The following is an 18,654-nucleotide window of genomic DNA, read 5'->3' as shown; positions in this document are numbered from 1 at the left end:
GAGGACTGTAAATGTAAAGTCAGGCTGAAGTTCAAAGTTTCGAAATAAAAACAAAACACATTTTTATTTTTTATTCTTATTTCATTAAGTTTCCTTTTATAAAAAGAAGCACATTCTGCTTAAATCTTTGGCAGTTTTGCTTTTCTGAAGCAGAGCTATTTCCAAACCTATCATGTGGTTAACAGAGCAGTCTAACAGAGGGAAATCTTCATAGCAGCAACGTGCTGCATCTACTACAAATTCCCACAGGTTTCCACAGGTTATGTCTTCATAACATGTGAAAAAAAGTTTAGATGACGTGTGAAGAAAAGTTTAGATGTTGCACTAAGGATCATGGTTTAGTGGGGAAATATTGGTGGTAGGTGGACAGTTGGACTGGATGATCTTAGAGGTCTTTTCCAACCTTAGTGATTCTATGACTCTACGATAAACCCTAATTTTACCATCACAGGCATAATAAAGTACAATACTGTCATGTTTTAAAAAAGCCAACCACACACAACTTGGTTATTGCATTCTGAAGGCAAAACAAAAGCTTAAAAAAATGTAACCAGCTGCTAAATTATTAAAATGCTTAACTTGCTAATTCTAAATGAAAAATTGCACTGTTATTATTTGCAGTTACATTAGCTCAAAAATATTTATAAATTGACACATTTGCACAGCCCCACTAGATGGCACTCCAGATTGCTGCTGATGCCAGCTGCATTCCTGACAACTGATGTAAAAACTCTGTATTACACAATCTTGTGACTGATAATGTAACTATATATTCATTTAAAATATTATGGAAAAAAACATACACTTTTACACAGCTTCCCAATCTGAACCAGTGCTACTTCCCCCTGTGCTTTAAAGGCAGGGATTCTCATTTCCCCTTATGACCACCCTGAAACGCTCCACGTACAGCGAAAGCAACATTAGATCTTGGGCAAGCCAGGAGCTCTTTCCACTCACATTTCCTTAAAGCTGACAGTACTTACTGTGAAAAATGGAAATACCATAACTGGAGCAAGGATGACTTCCCTTTCCACACAGCTTTTTACCAGTATCTTGAGCTTCACGCCTCTCTACGGCTACATGACAATTAGGTTTGAAAAGGATCTGATCAGGACCTATGTTTAAAATTAGCTCCAGCAGCTGTTTTCGTTTCCAGGTTCAAGTGTCCACACACTCTGCCAGCTGCCCACTCCATCTTCCCAGCCTGCATTTCTCAGCAGGAAGATTCTTGGAATATAAAAATTCATGATAGCCACACAGCTATTAGATTAAAATGCCCTGCTTGTGGCAACTTATATTTGCAAGCAACCCAAGAGTTGATATCACTGTAAGAGGGAGGAGATAGCAATTTGTTCACAATTTATAACACAAGAAAGGAATGCTATGCTGGAGGCCCAGAAGACAATCCCCTTCCTTCAGGACCTACTCTGTGCCTGGCCGCAGCTGTCTCTGCCTCCTCCAGTAAGAGAACTATGATCAGCCTGGGTGGCTGATGAGCTGCTGAGTAGCTTGATACGGATTCTCTTTTTCCATCACAAAGTAGGGATGCTCTGGGTGTAATGTTGCCTGCCTGCACCCTGGTCAGAGCTCCTGCAGACTCCTTGTTTGTGGCTTGCTCTTTCAAGGGCTGCCACTGTTCTTGTCAAGCAGCATTTCAGCAGGAACCTCACCCACACAGATACTGCCCTGTCCTTGCAAATTCTTATTTTCATCACTAACAAGAATCCTTATTGGAGTTCAACTTCAAGTCTGAGCACATGAAATAGAAATAATTTAGCGGGAAAATAAATCCATTTTGAGTCACTGAGGGAAAACAGCTGCAAAACAAAGGACATAAGTAAGTCTCAGACTGCTTCTTTTTCCCCTCACTGAAGGGCAGTCTCACTTATTTACAGAAACACCTCACTCTTTCAATGAAAACCAAAAGGGAAGCAGAGAATGCAAAGATAATTTATTTTATCAGATGCTAGAGCTGCCTAAGGTAACACAGATTGAAATTAGATTCTATGCTTTATTTACATGAAGCAGTAGAGGACTGGTGGTCTCTCACTGTTTTGATAGCCTCTGAGTTATTCTGCTTCTAATTCAAGTACAAGCAACGGCATGTTCAATATGTACTTTGAAACAGAATGGAACAAACCACACATGCAAATAGCCTGAACATAACAGAAGTACTCCCTCTTCGTCTCAAACTCCAGCAGTTCTGCCTTCAGTGTCCTAACATCAGGCTCTCTGTAAGGCATAGGACCAATACAGGACCCCATCCATGGAGGCACACAAGGCCACGTTGGATGGGGCCCTGGGAAGCCTGATGTGGTGGGTGGTAGCCCTGCCCATGGCAGGGAGTTGGAACTATGTGGGCTTTAAGGTTCCTTCCAACCCAAGCCATGCTATGGTTCTGTGAGTCTATGAAAGTTTGGACTACATAACACTACACCAAAGCATTTGTAAACAGGAAAATGCTATCAAATGGGATGTTCCAGCTTATAAATTAACAACAATGGAAATAAACATTTCAAAATTTACAGGTGGTAACAGACCAGCACAGTAATGAAAAATGAGGATAGGATATAAAGGCTTTGAATCACTGCATGTTGAGGCCATTCAAAAAGAACAAGAATGCAAAACATACTCTCCACCACTGGAGATGCCAGAAGAGAACCAAAGTGGCAGTCAGAAAGCAAACAGATTTCAGGAGCTCAGCCTGGTTGATCAGCCTTGAGGGTGATCTGCCTACAGAATGCACAGAGCCTTGCAGAGAAAGAATAGTGACTGCTAAGGACCTGCTAACCCTGCAGAGACAAGCGTTTGGTGATTTCATGTAAAACACAGGCAACCTACGATTCGAAAGCAGGCAATTATAGAGTGACCATTCCTTGAGGAAAACAACTGTGGACAACGGCAGATTATTTCAGTCTCGGTTTTCAGATTAAGGCTGGCCCCTCTGTGGCAGAGAGCTTTTTGTGAAGCACAAGTCATTGGGCTTTTTTAAAATCTTTTTTTCATCCTAGGAAATTCACTTCATATCTTGCAAGCTGAGTGCAATCACTGACCTACCCTCTGGGCTCCTACGACACTTAAAATATTTAAGAGGTATATGAGCTCAGGTACTGAAATGATGTAAATGAAGAAAGCACCAGGCATTTGGAAAAGTTCACTGTAGTACTAATTACAGGGACATACTAATTACTATCTTTCAGATGTTAAAGAGCAGCTCTGCACTCTGAAAAGGAGAATTCCTCTGGACAGGTAGCTCAGGTCACAGTGGATGCATAAATTGTCCCATAAATGGGTTATACTTTTTCTGATGTTTAAGTATGTTCCTTATTGAATTTCAAAAGTAATTTGGGATAGTGTAGATCTTCATAAACATGACAGCTGAAGCACAAATGTATCTCCAGCCTTCTGCAAATCCAGCAACCAGAGAGCCATAGACCTTTATTTCAGAATTAACCCATCACCTGATGGGGGAAAAAGGATCCCGTGCTCCATCTCTGTAGTGGGTAGGAGCCACGAGTAAGATAAAATAAAGGACAATTCCATCTAAGAACACTGCATTCTCTTTTATTTCAGAGAATTAATATTTTAATATTCATAATATTTAATGAATGGCATCATCACAGTACATTCCCTTTCCTGATCGCTTTCTATAAGAAATACGTTAAGGAGAGCCGTGTAGAAAATGTATTTATTTACCTGAATTGGATTTTAAAGAAAGTCAAAATACATTTAGCCCATGCTTAACAATATCTATTTGGTAAGATATATGGCAACAAAATTAAAGATCAATCAATCATGTGACACACAGTCTTTCATTATGGGCAGAAAGACAACTCTCACGTTTGCCAACAACTTCATTTATTTCTCTGAATCTGCTGTCAATCTTCCTTACTCTCTCCTATGTTCCATTTTTCCCTCATCAAAATAGAATTTGATGCAGAGATCAGACACTGGCAGGATGCATGCACTCTGTGTATTTCAGTAAACAAAGAGCTTGATGATATCCCTTAACAAATCCTTGCCTTCCTATTATCTTCCTATGCTATTCCTCGCAGAACCTGCCCAGACATAGGCTGAAGCAAGAAATCTTCCCCTGGGCAGCATGTAGCATCTCTCTTTTGCCTTGTGAGGAAGTAGAAATGCATTGCAGTGACAAACAGAATGCTTTAGGATAGGGGACGCCTGATCACAAAGACATATGAAGGAGCACAGGGCCTGACCTGGCCTCCTCCAGCATCCAACCAGACATGATTCACAGACCAAACTTGGAAATGTGAAAGAAAAAGTAAGGCTACAGGTGTGGCAATGCACAGCTAACAGCAGCAGTGCGAGCAGCAGATGGCGTCAAAACCAGCTCCAGCTGTTCAGGCAATGCAGCCAGGGATGCAAAGTGCCAATCTGGGTGAAGGAACTGTGCGTGAGCACTGCTGAACAACCGCGACATTGAAACCAGAATTCAAAGAACCTATGAAGCCTGGGGAAGAGTCTGAACAATCAGAGATACAACCCCTTCCCCCCCAATCCCCTCCAAAAAAGGAACAAATTTTATTCCTATATCCCCAATAACTGGAATCCTAGAGCGGATGATACAGCCTGTTCAGGAAGGATGACAACAAAGGTTAAGCTAGCTGCGTACATTGTGTATGCACAATGCTAGGGACAGCCAAGAACATCAAAAGGAACAGAACACATTTTTTGGGGGGGTTGATTCCTCTCAGGAAGGACCATTGGTGTTCTCACTGCCCATATGGCACCACAAGGCTCTACAAGCAGATGAGCACAGTGAGAGGGGATGAGAATCAGGACTCATGGGTTTAAATGAATCCAACTTTTAAATGACTTTTCCATCCTTTTCCAAAACAGAATTGAAAGAAAAAAATATTTGCAGTAAGATGCCAGAATGTTTGAACAAACCACAATATCATAATTTTCACTGAAGGAATCAGGTTGTTTTGGAACAAGATGGAAGATTGAAGATGACCATAAATCTCAGTGTGAGCCATCCCCCTCTTTGGCACAAAATTACGAAACTCATCTATACTTTAGTAGTACAAAATCTGAAACACCAGAAGAACTTGTTTCCCTCAAAATCTATCTCCTGCTACCAGATCAGGATTACGCCAGGAATTCACAGTGTTAAATTTGTAGCAGCAGCAGTTTGCTCAGCAGGCAGGAACATTCCTATTACAGAGCGTTCTCTGATGGGCAGCTGAGGTCTCCCTCAGGAAAGTGCTGGGAAGCACAAGTGCAACAAAACCCAGGAGCTTATTAAAATAATAAGCCCTGTTTCCAACAAGTCGCAAGCAGAAGTATGGTAGAGAAAAATGCTGTCACCCTTCTTTGCTTGTTTTAATTGTGCATCAGGTGTGGTTTTAATTATGCACTGTCAAATGTAAAATAAAATAAACAAAGCATCCCCCTTTTCCAGCTTGAGGAAGAACCCAACAATCCTCTCCAACAAAATATATAATCTCTTGTATTCTATGTATTCTAAAGTGAAAAACACAGAAGTTTGTGAGATCCAGTACTCGCAAATTTTGGTTTGTCCATTAACAACAGAGCTTCTGATTTCAAGCCTCTCGATTAGGGAAACCTCACCACGGTGCAAGTTCCCCTTGTACTCTCAATGGCAAGGTCAGAGCTACTCCTGTACTCCTGCTCTGCAGCATAGCATGAAACCAATTAATTCTTGGCACTCAGTCTACCTGCGTAAACACGGCGATCTCACACACTTGTAGCGATCTGAGCTCCAAGCACACACGATGTGACGGGTCATGATCCAGCCCACATTATTTCTGAGGGAACCCACAGGAGGGACCCGCCAAATCACTTCCTGGCAGCTAATCAAGTCATTGTTTCAGGAGAATGACGAGAGCAGGGTTTTGTGATTCCATCTACACCCAGCTAAGTAATGATTAACCGTGATCTTGACATTTATCACGCAAAGTTCTGCAATCTGAATCTGAAGGGTTGAAAAGGCCATCGAGCAATGTGTGTACTTAGATAGGCTGTGTCTACACCACACTCGATCCTCAAAGCAAAGGAAGTATGGTGCAGAAGTTGAGTTAGAGACCTGTTCCAGCACTTCAGCCACAGCCTAATCCCGGCATTAGCAGATCTCAGTAATGAGGTGCTCCTTTAGCAAAGCCCTGTGTTCTGCGCTAGCATCCTACCTGCTTGCAAGGTACAACTAGATGCAAATGTGCTGGCAATCACAATGGCAGGGAACAAAAGATAAGAAAAAGCACAGTAGGTGTTACTCTCTCCTACCTCTGTATTCCAGTGTTCATTTCAATGGCCACCAGCAATCAATGCCACTGCGCCCCACAGAAACCCTCCTCGCTTTATGTCAGTGCCATTCCATCAGACAATGACAAATTTTGCATTCTTAAGAGTTAGATTGATCCTGCTATGAATGGAACTGTGGGTTTATTAACAACAGAGTACTTAAAGTTTTCCTGTGTGGGTTGCTAAATTTTGTACCTGAATGCAAAAAGGCAGCAAAATCAATATGACAATTTATACCTGCTGAGCCATTCAACTTTCACATATTTAACTTCTTGACACTCACACTTTGAACACAAATTCTGGCCATTCTTTCACTAAAATAAAATATCGAGGAACATAAACCACCAAAATGGAGGCATTGTAAAATCAAATTATCATTGATGTGTTTTCCCAGCAGCTCACAAAGATCATGAGTCAGATACCAAAAATACCCTGGGTCTGGCTTCAGAAATTCACCTTCTAATGTCAAAATTTTGTCACATTTTTGGGGATTCAAACTCTCAAGCTCTCCTCTGCGTAAATAATAATAATAATAATTTAAAAAAAAAAAAAAAGTGAAAATTCTTATGTAAAGAAGTAAACCCAAAGTCCTGGCACTACAGTAAAAACATCACACACTGAACAAGGCTGAAAATACCACAGTGGGAGTTGGTGTCACCACCTGCCCTACCACAACGGGGTCTCCAGAATGACACGGGCTATTCTGAGTGGTGACAACAAAATATTCAACAACAGGTGGCAAGCTACACATATTGCAACTTGACCTTCTGTTCTGTTCAAGAATGCTATGCTATCCGTCCGACCCAATTACCTGGATTTGCATTTTAGCACCAATGCAAAATTATGGTCAGCCCAAATTGGAACAATATTGAGAAACTGAGGTTTCTTGCAATGTCACATTCCAGCACAGGTATTGCTATAATTCCGGGTCGCATTTTAATTGAGAGGCTAATTCAAGTGTAGCATGAATTGCGAGATGGAATTTAACATGCAGCTATTGCATGTTACTGCAATGTACTGCAGATGTGATTTTTCAGGGCAATAACACCTTGTGAGAAGAAAGGTAAATCAACCCTTTGCTCTCTGCAGCTTCTAGTGCTGGGGATCAACCAGTTACAGCCACTTACAGCGGCACACTACAGTTTTCATACTTTTAGCCATTAAATACAAGAAAGTGGTTCACAAATCAAACGTAAAAAAAGGACAGCCAAAGCAAGAATAAACTTGAATACTTCCCACTGCATTCATACAGCATGTCTGACACAGAGCATTATGAAATATATTGCAGAACAGAGCTCACTGCAAAAGCAGTGACCAAAGAAATTTCAAGGAAAGCAATGAGGAAAATTAGCACACGCAAGCATATGCAGTGCTCCTGTCCCTGGCCAGATGAAACACATAGAGCAAAACACACAGTACTACAAAAATGTAGTACTTATGCTTTCTCCACGTCTTCCCCACCTTTCACAGTTCCCACAGATCGGTTCTGTATTCGTTGCCTACAGGTGCAGAAAGCTACAGCAGCGCCACTTTGTGACACCATAGCTATGTAATCTCACATTTTCCACTCTCCGAAAATAAAGTCAAACAAACTGCATGCAGACAGAAGTGTAATTGCCCCTCACTTCTTTATGAAAGCAGACTGGAGTGAGATGCAGTACATTATTAAAACATCATAAATCAGCTTATTTTGGAATTTTGGAATGAAGATGGAATGAACGGTTGGAATGAATTACCCTCAACAATTTCAGCCACACTTTGTCCAGCCCTTCGCACAGCCCCTGTGATGGCCAGCCAGCAAGTAGATCAGCAGGCATGAGCTCCCTCTCTGCAGCAATAAACATGATGATTTGCTATCCCATGACCTAGGGACTTCATGACAAAGTAGCAAGTATCTTCTTACTCAAGGCTCGCAGAAAATTTTAATAAACACATTCCTAAATAGTTCATAATCGGCACCATGCATGATTCTGCTAACCATTCAGCATCATGTTCGCACATCTCAGGCTCCAAATGAAAACTTAAGAAGTGGCCTTTACTTCTACAACCAGTGATGATGAGCAAGTATGCACACCTACCTATGCATACACATACATATGCGTGTACGTTCTTCTTCTCATGCTATTCAGTAGGACCAAATCAGAGTACCACCAATCGTCATTATCTTCAGCCAAGCTGTTTTACATACACTGTTTTTCTCTTTTCAAAGAACAGTAGAACCAAATGTCGCAGGAGTAAAACCGTCTCCCACACACTTTCAGATAAGCACTGTCATTCTCCGAATTCCTTGGGAAGGTTGGGGTAAACAGCTCAACAAGGTTTGCACTCCAACAATTGCACGAAGCTGATGTTTTCCTTAACGTTGCAAACTCTATCTCTGTGTAAATTATGCATTTGTCACAGTGTTATACCATGAGGAATTGTTCTTCTGAGTTTTTTTTATTACAAGAATATAGTATGGCCAAAATAACAAACCTGGTAAACACTGACATACGTTCATCCATAGCAGAAATTCTTTTTGTTTTAACTAAATGAGAAAGCAGTAATCATTCAGACTAATTTACATACCAATTTCATATTCAGCATTATGTCAAATTTCACATTTTTCCCACTGAAGTGTAGTCTCCCAATAAGTGTATTTCTTTCCTCTCCTTTACTCCTATTTTTTAGTAGGCCAATAAGGAAAATAAGCTCCTGGTGCTGATTTACTGGCTTCAATCACGTGATCTATTGCAAATGTTGGGGTTCATTTCTACGCTAAGGCTTTGTTAGGAACAAGAGAATAGAAGTATTTTCTTAAGCTCCACAAATACATGAGTCATTAAACAAACACCTCCTGTGAATAAGGCTCAACTCAGCAAGCCTGCAACATATACACACTTCCTTCAATATTAACATTTTAACGTGTGATGACTGAACATAACGTTGGGAATTCTTATGTACAAAGGCAACACAGCACTGCACATAAAAAGTGAGCAAGATTTATCAAAGCAAAATTCTCTCTTGATCATCTCTTCGGAGCTTTACCTGAGAAATTTCTTGATCTGTCTCAGTAGTGGTCTCTACTTTTGGAAATATGACAACCTAAACTAACCATCATGCCTCATACAACTACAAGGCAAAAGGGGTGAAAAGGAATAGAAAAGGATAAAAGATCCAAATCGTGCAAACCAATGCCAGCAAATGTATTGGGGCACAGTTTTATTCTGCCTACTCATCTCTCTCCTCTGACCCCATGAAGGCATGCATTTGAAGACATGCCTAATTAATCTAATTAGCTATATTTACATTTTGACTCAGCCACCTGCATCTGCTATTACAGATACATAGCATTCCCTCCCAAAAATTCCACTTGGTTTTCTTTGGAGTATACTCTAGCAGTCTTTTCAGCTGTTGGGCACAGGTGGCTCCAAGCATGTCTTAAATATCATCTCCAAATCACTTTAGTATGGCCTTGCAACTATGCAAGAAGTGAGAATTCAGTACAAATATTTCAGGGTATCTGCAAGTTCAAAGCTTTGAAAAGAGTAGTATAGAACCAAACTTTCTTTCGACTGAAGTTAACAGTACAAAAATGTCAAAGTGCTTGGGCTTTCAGTGAGGTAAGGACTGCAACATCATTTAGGATCAAGGCTCACTATATTCACTAAGAAGACATGCAGAAAAAAATATTAATGACTATTTCTCTAAAAATCTTTTATTACTGAAAGCCAAGAGAAAGTACAGCTACTACCCCTACAATTAGTAAAGCAACACCAATCCGTGGTACCTACATAACCCACGTAACGGTATCATGCAAAATGACAGGATTCTACAACCCCAATCAACACACACTCATCTCCCTTTTAGCATGAAACAAGTCCGTGAAACCAGCAGATTGCCTAAACATCAACACAGCAAGTAAACTCTAACTTTTATTTGCCAATATGTTAAATATTACTGTGGTTTAATTATATCAATATAAAAGAACAAAAATCACAGTGCTGTGTATTTTGAAACATTTCTGGGTGTTGACCAAGTAAAACTTGCTTGCTTTGAAGGTTTGCTTAAAGCTACATGACTATGAGAATTCTTATGCCTCCATCCTCCAACTGTAGATTTAGCAGCTGTAACAACAGCTGTGCACATTAGCAGCTGTAAAAGGCAGATGCCAAGTTCTAAAAAACAGCTTAACAGTAAATGAAAATAGAGCCTGTAGCAAGTTCTCATGGATTCCTCAATTAGAAGATTTTACTGTGCAACTTAACATCAGCTGGAGATCTGATTATTGTACTGTGCTTCAGCTGAACTTGGACTACAGGTTTTCCCAACGTTGGCCCTCTCTGATTCCATTACGACAGGAAAAAATCCTTTTGCTGTTACAGAAAAGCAATACTCACTCACACTGGTATACTAATTCTCTACATTGGCACATGTGCTCAGTACTTTCTTTGGAAGGAAGGCCTTAATATCAAAGAATCACAGAACCCTTAGAGTCAGAGGAAACCTTTAAAAGTCATCTAGTCCAACTGCAATGAACAGGGAAATGAATTAGAAATATGTTTGGTTTTCATCGCATCAACAAGATGAAACTGAGTGTAAATTCTGTACATCTTACCAACAGAAGATAGTTTTAGTTAATGAATGATCTAAATAAAATATGGAAATATTGTATAATTTTGTCATAATTCTTATATCAAAACTATCGTAGCAGAGGCTTTGGCCATCAGCAAAGGAGGATGGAAAAAAACAGAACTTGCTGGTATTGGTTCTTAGGGGTCCTCTTAGCTTTCCCAAGTCAGTTACAATCTGGAAGATGTTTTAGGAATCTAAAAAGTTGTCTTACTGAGCTAAATTTATTAGGATAAGAACACTTGCAGCTTTGTTGACTTTGGCTGCTGATGTGGGCATTAAGTTGCTTACAAAATGCAGCCCACCTATTTCAGTATCTAACTGTAGGTGTACCAACTCAGTGAGCTGCTAACTGAAAACACTGCTGATGGTGCCCAAAATTAAAGCAGAATGACGAAAGGAATCAAACACTGCTGATTTAATGCACTGTCTCTGTCTTCCTCCTCTTCATCTCCACAGTTCATGGAGAGCTCTACAAAATGGCTCAGCCTGCAAAGCAGTTAAGAGAAACACGCAAGAAAATCTCCACCTGGATGAAGACAACATAAAAACATTATTTAAAAAAAATAAAAAAATAAAAATCAACAGATCTTTGTGGGAACAAAATAGCAGACACTGAAGAACACGAGACAGGAATAAAGCTCTTGACCCTGCCACATCCCAATAGACCGTTTATTTCTCAAAAGAAACAAACAAAAAAACCTCCTCAGATGCATTTGAGGCATGAAAAAGTACTGTTTTACTATAGGAACTAACTTACATGACAAATAATTACAACAGTGACAGAAAAATACATGGAAACATAAGGAGAGATTTCATGTCTTGAACATAACCATGCCAACTTTTACTTCTTCAAAAACAGCCTATGAATTTCAGTGCAGAAACAGGTTATGAACAAAAGATTACGGTATAAAAGGAATGGCTTAACCTTGTTTGTTAATCGTGAAGCTCTCAAAATGTAATACCATGAAACTCCAAACACAGCATCCTCCCCTTACTGCAAATGTGCTAGCAAGGTACATGTTCTACTTCATGGCACACAAAGTAATGATCTGTTACAAGCAGTAATTGTTCCTGCACGTGTATAAAAGCATATTGTGCTGTATCCCCAGGAAGATGGCATGTGCTAGAAAGAGAAACAGCAGCAGCTGAGCATTGAGATTCTTAAGAGAAGCTATATGAAAGCAGATGAACAAATTAAGACTTACCACCTGCAAGTTATAACACAAAAATCAGTTCTCTGACGGGAGAAGAATTCACTAATGCCAAATTCTCACCACATGTACTTTAATGTAGGGGTCTCCAATCTTTTAACTTTTTGTGATCATACATTCCTATTAATGAAAAAATTTTCAGCATGCACAACCAGTATACATATATTTACTAATTTATAAATGAAACACACATACTACTGAAGTCCAAACATTTTCTCTCTTCCCCTCAATGGACAATTTTACCTCACTCTGAAGACCACAGCTGTAATGAACAGAAGAGCAAAAGCAAGCAAAACAACACTTGCCCCAGATACTTGCTATGAACGTGCACACCAAATTCTGGGAGCTCTGAGCTGGTTACCATGCATAAGATTTTGCTAATGGAGATAAAAAGTCAGCCTTACCGGAGGTGGTGGTGGTGGAGGGGGCCCTCCAGAAGGTGGTGGAGGTGGTGGTGGAGGAGGAGGCGGCGGAGGTGGCACAGGCATCCGTCAGGTTTCTAGCTTCACACAATTATGAAAAATATAGCCAAAGTCTGTGTCCTTGACGGGAAGGAAGGGAGGAGAAAGAAAACTGGAAAAAAAAAAAAAAAAAAAGAAAGAAGAGGAACAAATGTGTTTATGCACTGTAAGCTGAAGATCAGCCAAATTTCTAGCTCTCAGCAGACTGAAGACTTCTGCTCTGCACCGCTTCCAAAACTACAGTAAGAACAGCCTCATTACAGTTATCTGATGACAACAAGCACATAAAGACCAAGCTCACATATTTGGACAAGTGCCATGAATACCAAATGCATAGATGCCAAGCTGTCCAGCTTTAATTATTATGCTTTCCCTTAATCCAGCCCACAGCTCCAAAATGCAACTCTGCAGTGAACTAATCGCAGTCAACCAAATGTAGACACTCCTACTGGGACAAAAACTCTGATGTCTTTAAATCAGAGGTTTGATGCTCAAAAGATCAAGCAAGGAGCTTTGGAGCAAGTCCAGTGACTCACAGTGTAAAAAAAAAAAAAAAGAAAAAAAACAAAAAAACACACATGATTGAATAAAAAAGAAATAGTTCTACAGATTAGAGTTTCATTAAATATAGATCTATTACTAAATGGCAGCATATAAGGATCAGACATTTCAAGCACTAAAGTCAAATGTATGTTGTTTTGTGTCACTTTAAAATGTTAACTTTACACAATTCCTTCTTAATATACTGACTAAAAGGACAAATGTGTTCCAACAGAATGCTGAAGACACTAATTTACAAATAGAAGATGGGATTATCAACACCCAAAGCTTGTGCAAATGTACCTAAAGCAATATTGGTAGATATATCATTAACAATTTGCAGAGTTTAGGTTAAGGACAAATTTTGTTTGACTGCATTTCACAAAGCTCCCATAATTGGACTGTATTCTAGGCAAATTTAATTGAATTGGGTTGTTTGAGAAAAGATGCAATTTTACACTGTTTTAACATTATTTAGTTAGAGTTTAGATCGTTACAGAATCTTTAAACTGGACATACCAAAATATGCTTGAATAGCTATTCAAGTTATAATATAGCAAAGACATCACCCAAGACTAGAATTCACAGTTACTAGAAGTAAGCACTATTAGCCATAATTTTAAAAATGAGATCACCTAGTCCAACCACTAACCCACCCCTCCATGACCACTGACCATTTCCCTCAGTGCCACATCCCCATGGTTCTTGAACGCTCCCAGGGACCTCCCTGGGCAGCCTGTTCCAATGCATAACTGCTCTTTCCGAGAAGAATCGAATATCCAAACTGAATTTCCCCTGGCAAAGCCATTACCTCTTGTTCTGTTGCTAGTTACCGGGGAGAAGAGGCTGACTGTTGCTATAACCTTCTTTCAGGCAGTTGTAGAGAGTGATGAGGTCATCTCTAGCCTCCTCTTCTCCAGACTGAACAATCCCAGCTCCCTCAGCCATTCCCCGTAAGACTTGTGCTCCAGATCCTTCAGCAACAGAAGTGCAACAACTTTGTTGCGCTTCTCTGGACACTCTGCAGGGCCTCAATATCCTTTTTGCAGTAAGAGGCCCAGAACTGAACATGGTACTCAAAGTGCAGTCTCAGCAGTGCTGGGCACAAAGGGACAATCACTTCCCTGGTCCTGCTGTGACATTATTCCTAATACAAGCCAGGATGCCACCTCTGCACACTGCTGGCTCATGCTCAGCCAACTGTCGACTAGCATCCCCACATCCTTTTCCACTGTGCAACTTTCCAGGATTGTTACAACTAAAATGCAGGACCCAACACTGGGTCTTGTTGAAGCTCAAACAGGTGGTCTTAGCACATCGAATCAGCCTATCCAGATCCCTCTGCAGAGCTTTCCTTCCCTCACATGGTGTCATCCGCAAACTTCCTGAGGGTACACTTAATCCCCTCATCCAAATCATCTATAAAGATATTAAGCAGGACTGGCCACAGTACTGAACCCTGAGGAACACCCCAGCTGACTGGCCATGAGCGTTTTAACTCAATTCACCACCACATATTCTGCAACATCCTTCCAAAACCAAAGAGCTTCCTGACCCAGCTGTGCTCTTTTTCTCTTGAATCTCTTATTCACTTTGGATGGATAAAAGAATACATACTTAGAACTGGTTGTCTCTGTTCCCTGCAGCTCATGTATTTAAAGGCCTGTATCTCCCATTTGAGTCATTTCTTCTTTTTCCAAATGCCCTGCTTTTTAAAAATTTTACTTGTGGGTGATAATTTCCCAACCCCCGATCATTCCTGTTGCTCTCCTCTGAATTTCTCCCCACTGTACTTCCTGAGTTGAAGGAACTCAAGATTAGGAGAGGCAACAAAATTAAAAGGTACGTGCAGCCTTGTTCACTTTCCTAGGAAGTGTTATGTGAACAACATCCATACAGTATGTGACTATTTTCCTTCTACATCTTGCAAAATCCCTCATGGGAGATCAATCACAAATTAAAAATGCAGAGACTTTGCAGCATTTGCTTTCACCCATGAGAGAATACTACGCAAAGGACTAACATATCAAAGCACTCTGGATCTGTAAGAGTTGGTTGTAATCATTTTAATAATAGCTCAGTGAGGCTTTCCAAGAAAGACAGCATCACCAGCATCTCCACTGTTCCATCCTCATCATTGGCCTGTGCAAAATGCTGTTATCAGAAGATATCTCTTTTCCTCAATTAAGTCATTCAAAAACATGGACATAAGGAGAATGAGTCTTCCCTCTTAATAATATGTTATGGGTTACTATCTTCCTACCCTGCAATACAGGCCTTTTGTCTTTATTAAGGATTCAGATTGGGAAATATGCCCTTAGTCAAATGAGAAAAAGCCCACAGCCCACGCTTCTGCAGCAGGCCATGTGCAAAGCAGCAGGAGGCAACGTACACTGGGGGCGACCAGCAGTGGGAGAGAGGAAATGGGAATCAGATCTTGGTATTTAGAAGTCGCCCTCTGAAATATGATCAGATGACTTTGCTGGCTGCTTGTCTCACCAGCACCAGAACATGATTCCATATGGCCACCCACAACTCAAAATTCAGGATTGTTACCATTCACCTCACCATGTATCTCATACACCCAGCCTGAACCCTCTTGTCCAGCAACACGGGAGTGGAATGCATTTTGGGGGGCTATAATGCACGATCCCTGAATGAAGTATTGGAGATGCCCTATAGCTTTCCCTCCATGCTGTTTGAAATCCTTGCAAATAAGCTATCCCTTCTTTCAGAAAGCAGTGAATGGCATTAAATCCAACTGGTGACTGTTCATGAGTGGTATTTCCAAGGGGTCAGTAGTGGCGCTTGTCTTGTTTAATATCTTTATTATTTGCATGAGGGAATCATGTACCGTCAGTACATTACCGTCAGTAAGTTTGCAGGTGACACTAAGCTGGGGGGAAGTGCTGATCTGCCTGGAGGTAGGAAGGCCCGACAGACAGACTTGGACAAGATAGATCAATGGGCTGAGAGCAACGGGATGAAGTTCAACAAGACCAAGTGTCGAGTCCTGCAGTTTAGCCACAACACCAGGCAAAGCTACAGGCTAATGGTAGAGTGGCTGGAAATCTGCATGGAGGAAAAGGGTCTGGGGATAATGGTCAACGCTTGGCTGAACATGAACCCACAGTGTGCCAAGATGGCCAAGAAGGCCAATGACATCCTAGCTTATATCAGAAATACTGCAGGACCAGGGAGATGATTGCTTCCCTGTACTCAGCACTGGTGAGGCCACACTTCAAGTACTGTGTTCAGTTTTGGTCTCCTGAATACTAGAAAGACATTGAGGCCCTAGAGCACATCCAGAAAAGAGTAACAAAGCTGGTGAAGGGTCTGGAATATAAGTCTTATGGAGAGTGGTTAATGGAAATGGGTTCAGTCTGGAGAAGAAATGGCTCAGGGGAGACCTTATCACTCTCTACAACTACCTGAAAGGAGATTGTGGCAAGGTGGGGGTCTGCCTCTTTTCACAGGTAACAGCAAGAGGACAAGAAGAAATGGCTTCAAGCTGTGCCAGGGGAGATTCAAGTTGGACATTAGGAAGAATTTCCTCTCAGAAAGAGCGATGAATTGTTTGAACAGGATGCCCAGAGAAGTAGCGGAGTCAGTGTCCCTGGAGGTGTTTAAGGAAAGGGTAGATGTAGTATTAAGAGACTTAGTCTAGTGAGCAATATTGGTGATCAGTGACCTTACAGGTCTTTTCCAACTTTAATGATTCTATGATTCAGAATTTGCTTACATTTGTAAAACCTTCCTCTCCCTATGAAAAAAAACTTCTTAAAAATATCAAAGGCGAACAGATTAAGGTAAACATTCTCGATGAACCAATCTTCATCCTTATTTCCACATTGCTACCCAATCTGCAAGAGTCAGGAAAGCTTATTTTAAATGTAGATGTATTTATACTTGGAAGGGTGGAGTCTGATTTATCCCTGAGGGACATGAATAGAAAGAAAAAAGTCATTTGAGTTTAAAAAGTTGGCAATAAGTAGAGGCAAGAAATCACGAGTGATTAACCTCAGTCGTTCAGGCCAAAAGTAGTGTAAATCCTCCCTTCACTTCCATGTCATCATACAGAATCAGGCCCAACAATCTCAAAATTTATTGCAAAAAAGGAAAACCTCCAAGTCTGCCTTTTCTAGTCCACCTCCCTACCAAAGCAAGGTTGTTCAATTTTATAGTGCTTTCTGAAGTCTAATTTTAGATGTTCCAAATAATGTAGCTTGTATTATTTCCCTTGGGAAGTTCATTCACAGTCAAATAAATTTCAGTTGAGACTGCCTGACACTCAGCCTAATTTCTGCTTTCCTTAATTTGATCCTGTTTGCACTCCACTGCAGATGGCCCTACCCTGTAACGCGCAAGTTTCTTCTACCCCTCAATATCAGTTCTGTGAAACATTATAGTTTAGAAGCACGTTTGCAGGTACTCGTTACACTTTTCAGCTGTTTTGCTCCTCACAAGTCATCTCATCAGCCACTGAGCATTTGTTATTGTTCTCTGATCTATAAATACTTGCTCTTTTTTTTGTCCTCCTGGTAATGCTAACACTAAAGTTGGTAATTTCAGGTGTCACAGACTGTTCTTCTATTCACTATACATGGTTGAATAACTGCTGGGTTTAAGAACCACAGTAATCCTCAATGTATAACTCAAGCACCAAATTTCTGAAGTCCCAAAGTCATCACACAGATTTTCCTTTTGAAATGGAAGACAAGACAGAGCAAATGCAGATTTTCCTTCTTTGGTACCTGCTCTCTCAGTTCTGTGTTAGATTCACCTGCACCAAACTCAACGCATCTGCTTATGCTTTTATACAGATTTGGTCTCACTTTGCCTACCCACTAGACATACGCAAGCTCTGATCCAGAAGCTTCCCAAGGATCTCCTTCTGAAGTATCACTGCCAGTGGGCTCACCTTAAGCCAAAGTCCTCCTGGGATCCCAGCACCATGAAGAGCAATAGCGCAGTGTTTGGAGAGCTGCTGCCACCATTGCTATCACACCAAAGCCCTGCAGATCACCATCACAGGTCCATCCACAAGGACTGCACCAAAATATGTCACTTGTCATAGAAGGGCGAGGCGCGGAAGAGCCGTGACTCCACTTAAGAACAATGCTGAGCAGGAGAAAAGATAAAGGGAAAGATCACAATTATTTCAATATATGTGGTAGGCAACATAAAATTATTTCTAAATCAGTAGCTTTTCCTTTAAAAAAAAAGGTTATTGCCTTTTGGTGGTATAGTCATTACAATACAACAACACAGTTGGATGAAATTCAACCCTTCTAATCAATTTAGGGAAAGAACTGCAAAACAACAGGTTTACTATTACAGGATTTACAATCATTGCAACTGTGCATCTGAGTTAGGAAATTCAGATATAGGGAAATTTACAGATTTTTGCATAATAGTGAAAGCTAAGATGAAGACTACACCGGTGTGCAGGAAAGTTCATCTAAAACATTAATCTTATTTTGTTGATTAGAAACTGAAGCATAAATGTGGACCACAAACCCCGTCTCTAACTTTTAGCC

General features: G+C 40.6%; 1 protein-coding gene across 1 annotated transcript in view; it reads right to left on the bottom strand.

Annotated features, from left to right (window-relative positions):
• Positions 1–18,654, bottom strand: part of WIPF3 (WAS/WASL interacting protein family member 3) — a 37,190-nt gene that overhangs the window by 9,292 nt on the left and 9,244 nt on the right. The window contains exons 2-3 of the mRNA XM_052692797.1: positions 18,036–18,235; positions 12,518–12,686 (exon numbers count right to left, since the gene is read on the bottom strand). Coding sequence (XP_052548757.1) covers positions 12,518–12,601 — 84 coding nt within the window. The 5' untranslated portion in view covers positions 12,602–12,686; positions 18,036–18,235. The remainder of the gene's footprint in view (positions 1–12,517; positions 12,687–18,035; positions 18,236–18,654) is intronic.

Source organism: Tympanuchus pallidicinctus, unplaced genomic scaffold (genome assembly GCF_026119805.1).
Source record: "Tympanuchus pallidicinctus isolate F22 unplaced genomic scaffold, pur_lepc_1.0 scaffold3, whole genome shotgun sequence".
Taxonomy (NCBI): domain Eukaryota; kingdom Metazoa; phylum Chordata; class Aves; order Galliformes; family Phasianidae; genus Tympanuchus; species Tympanuchus pallidicinctus.
This window is presented reverse-complemented; position numbering and strand designations above follow the sequence as displayed.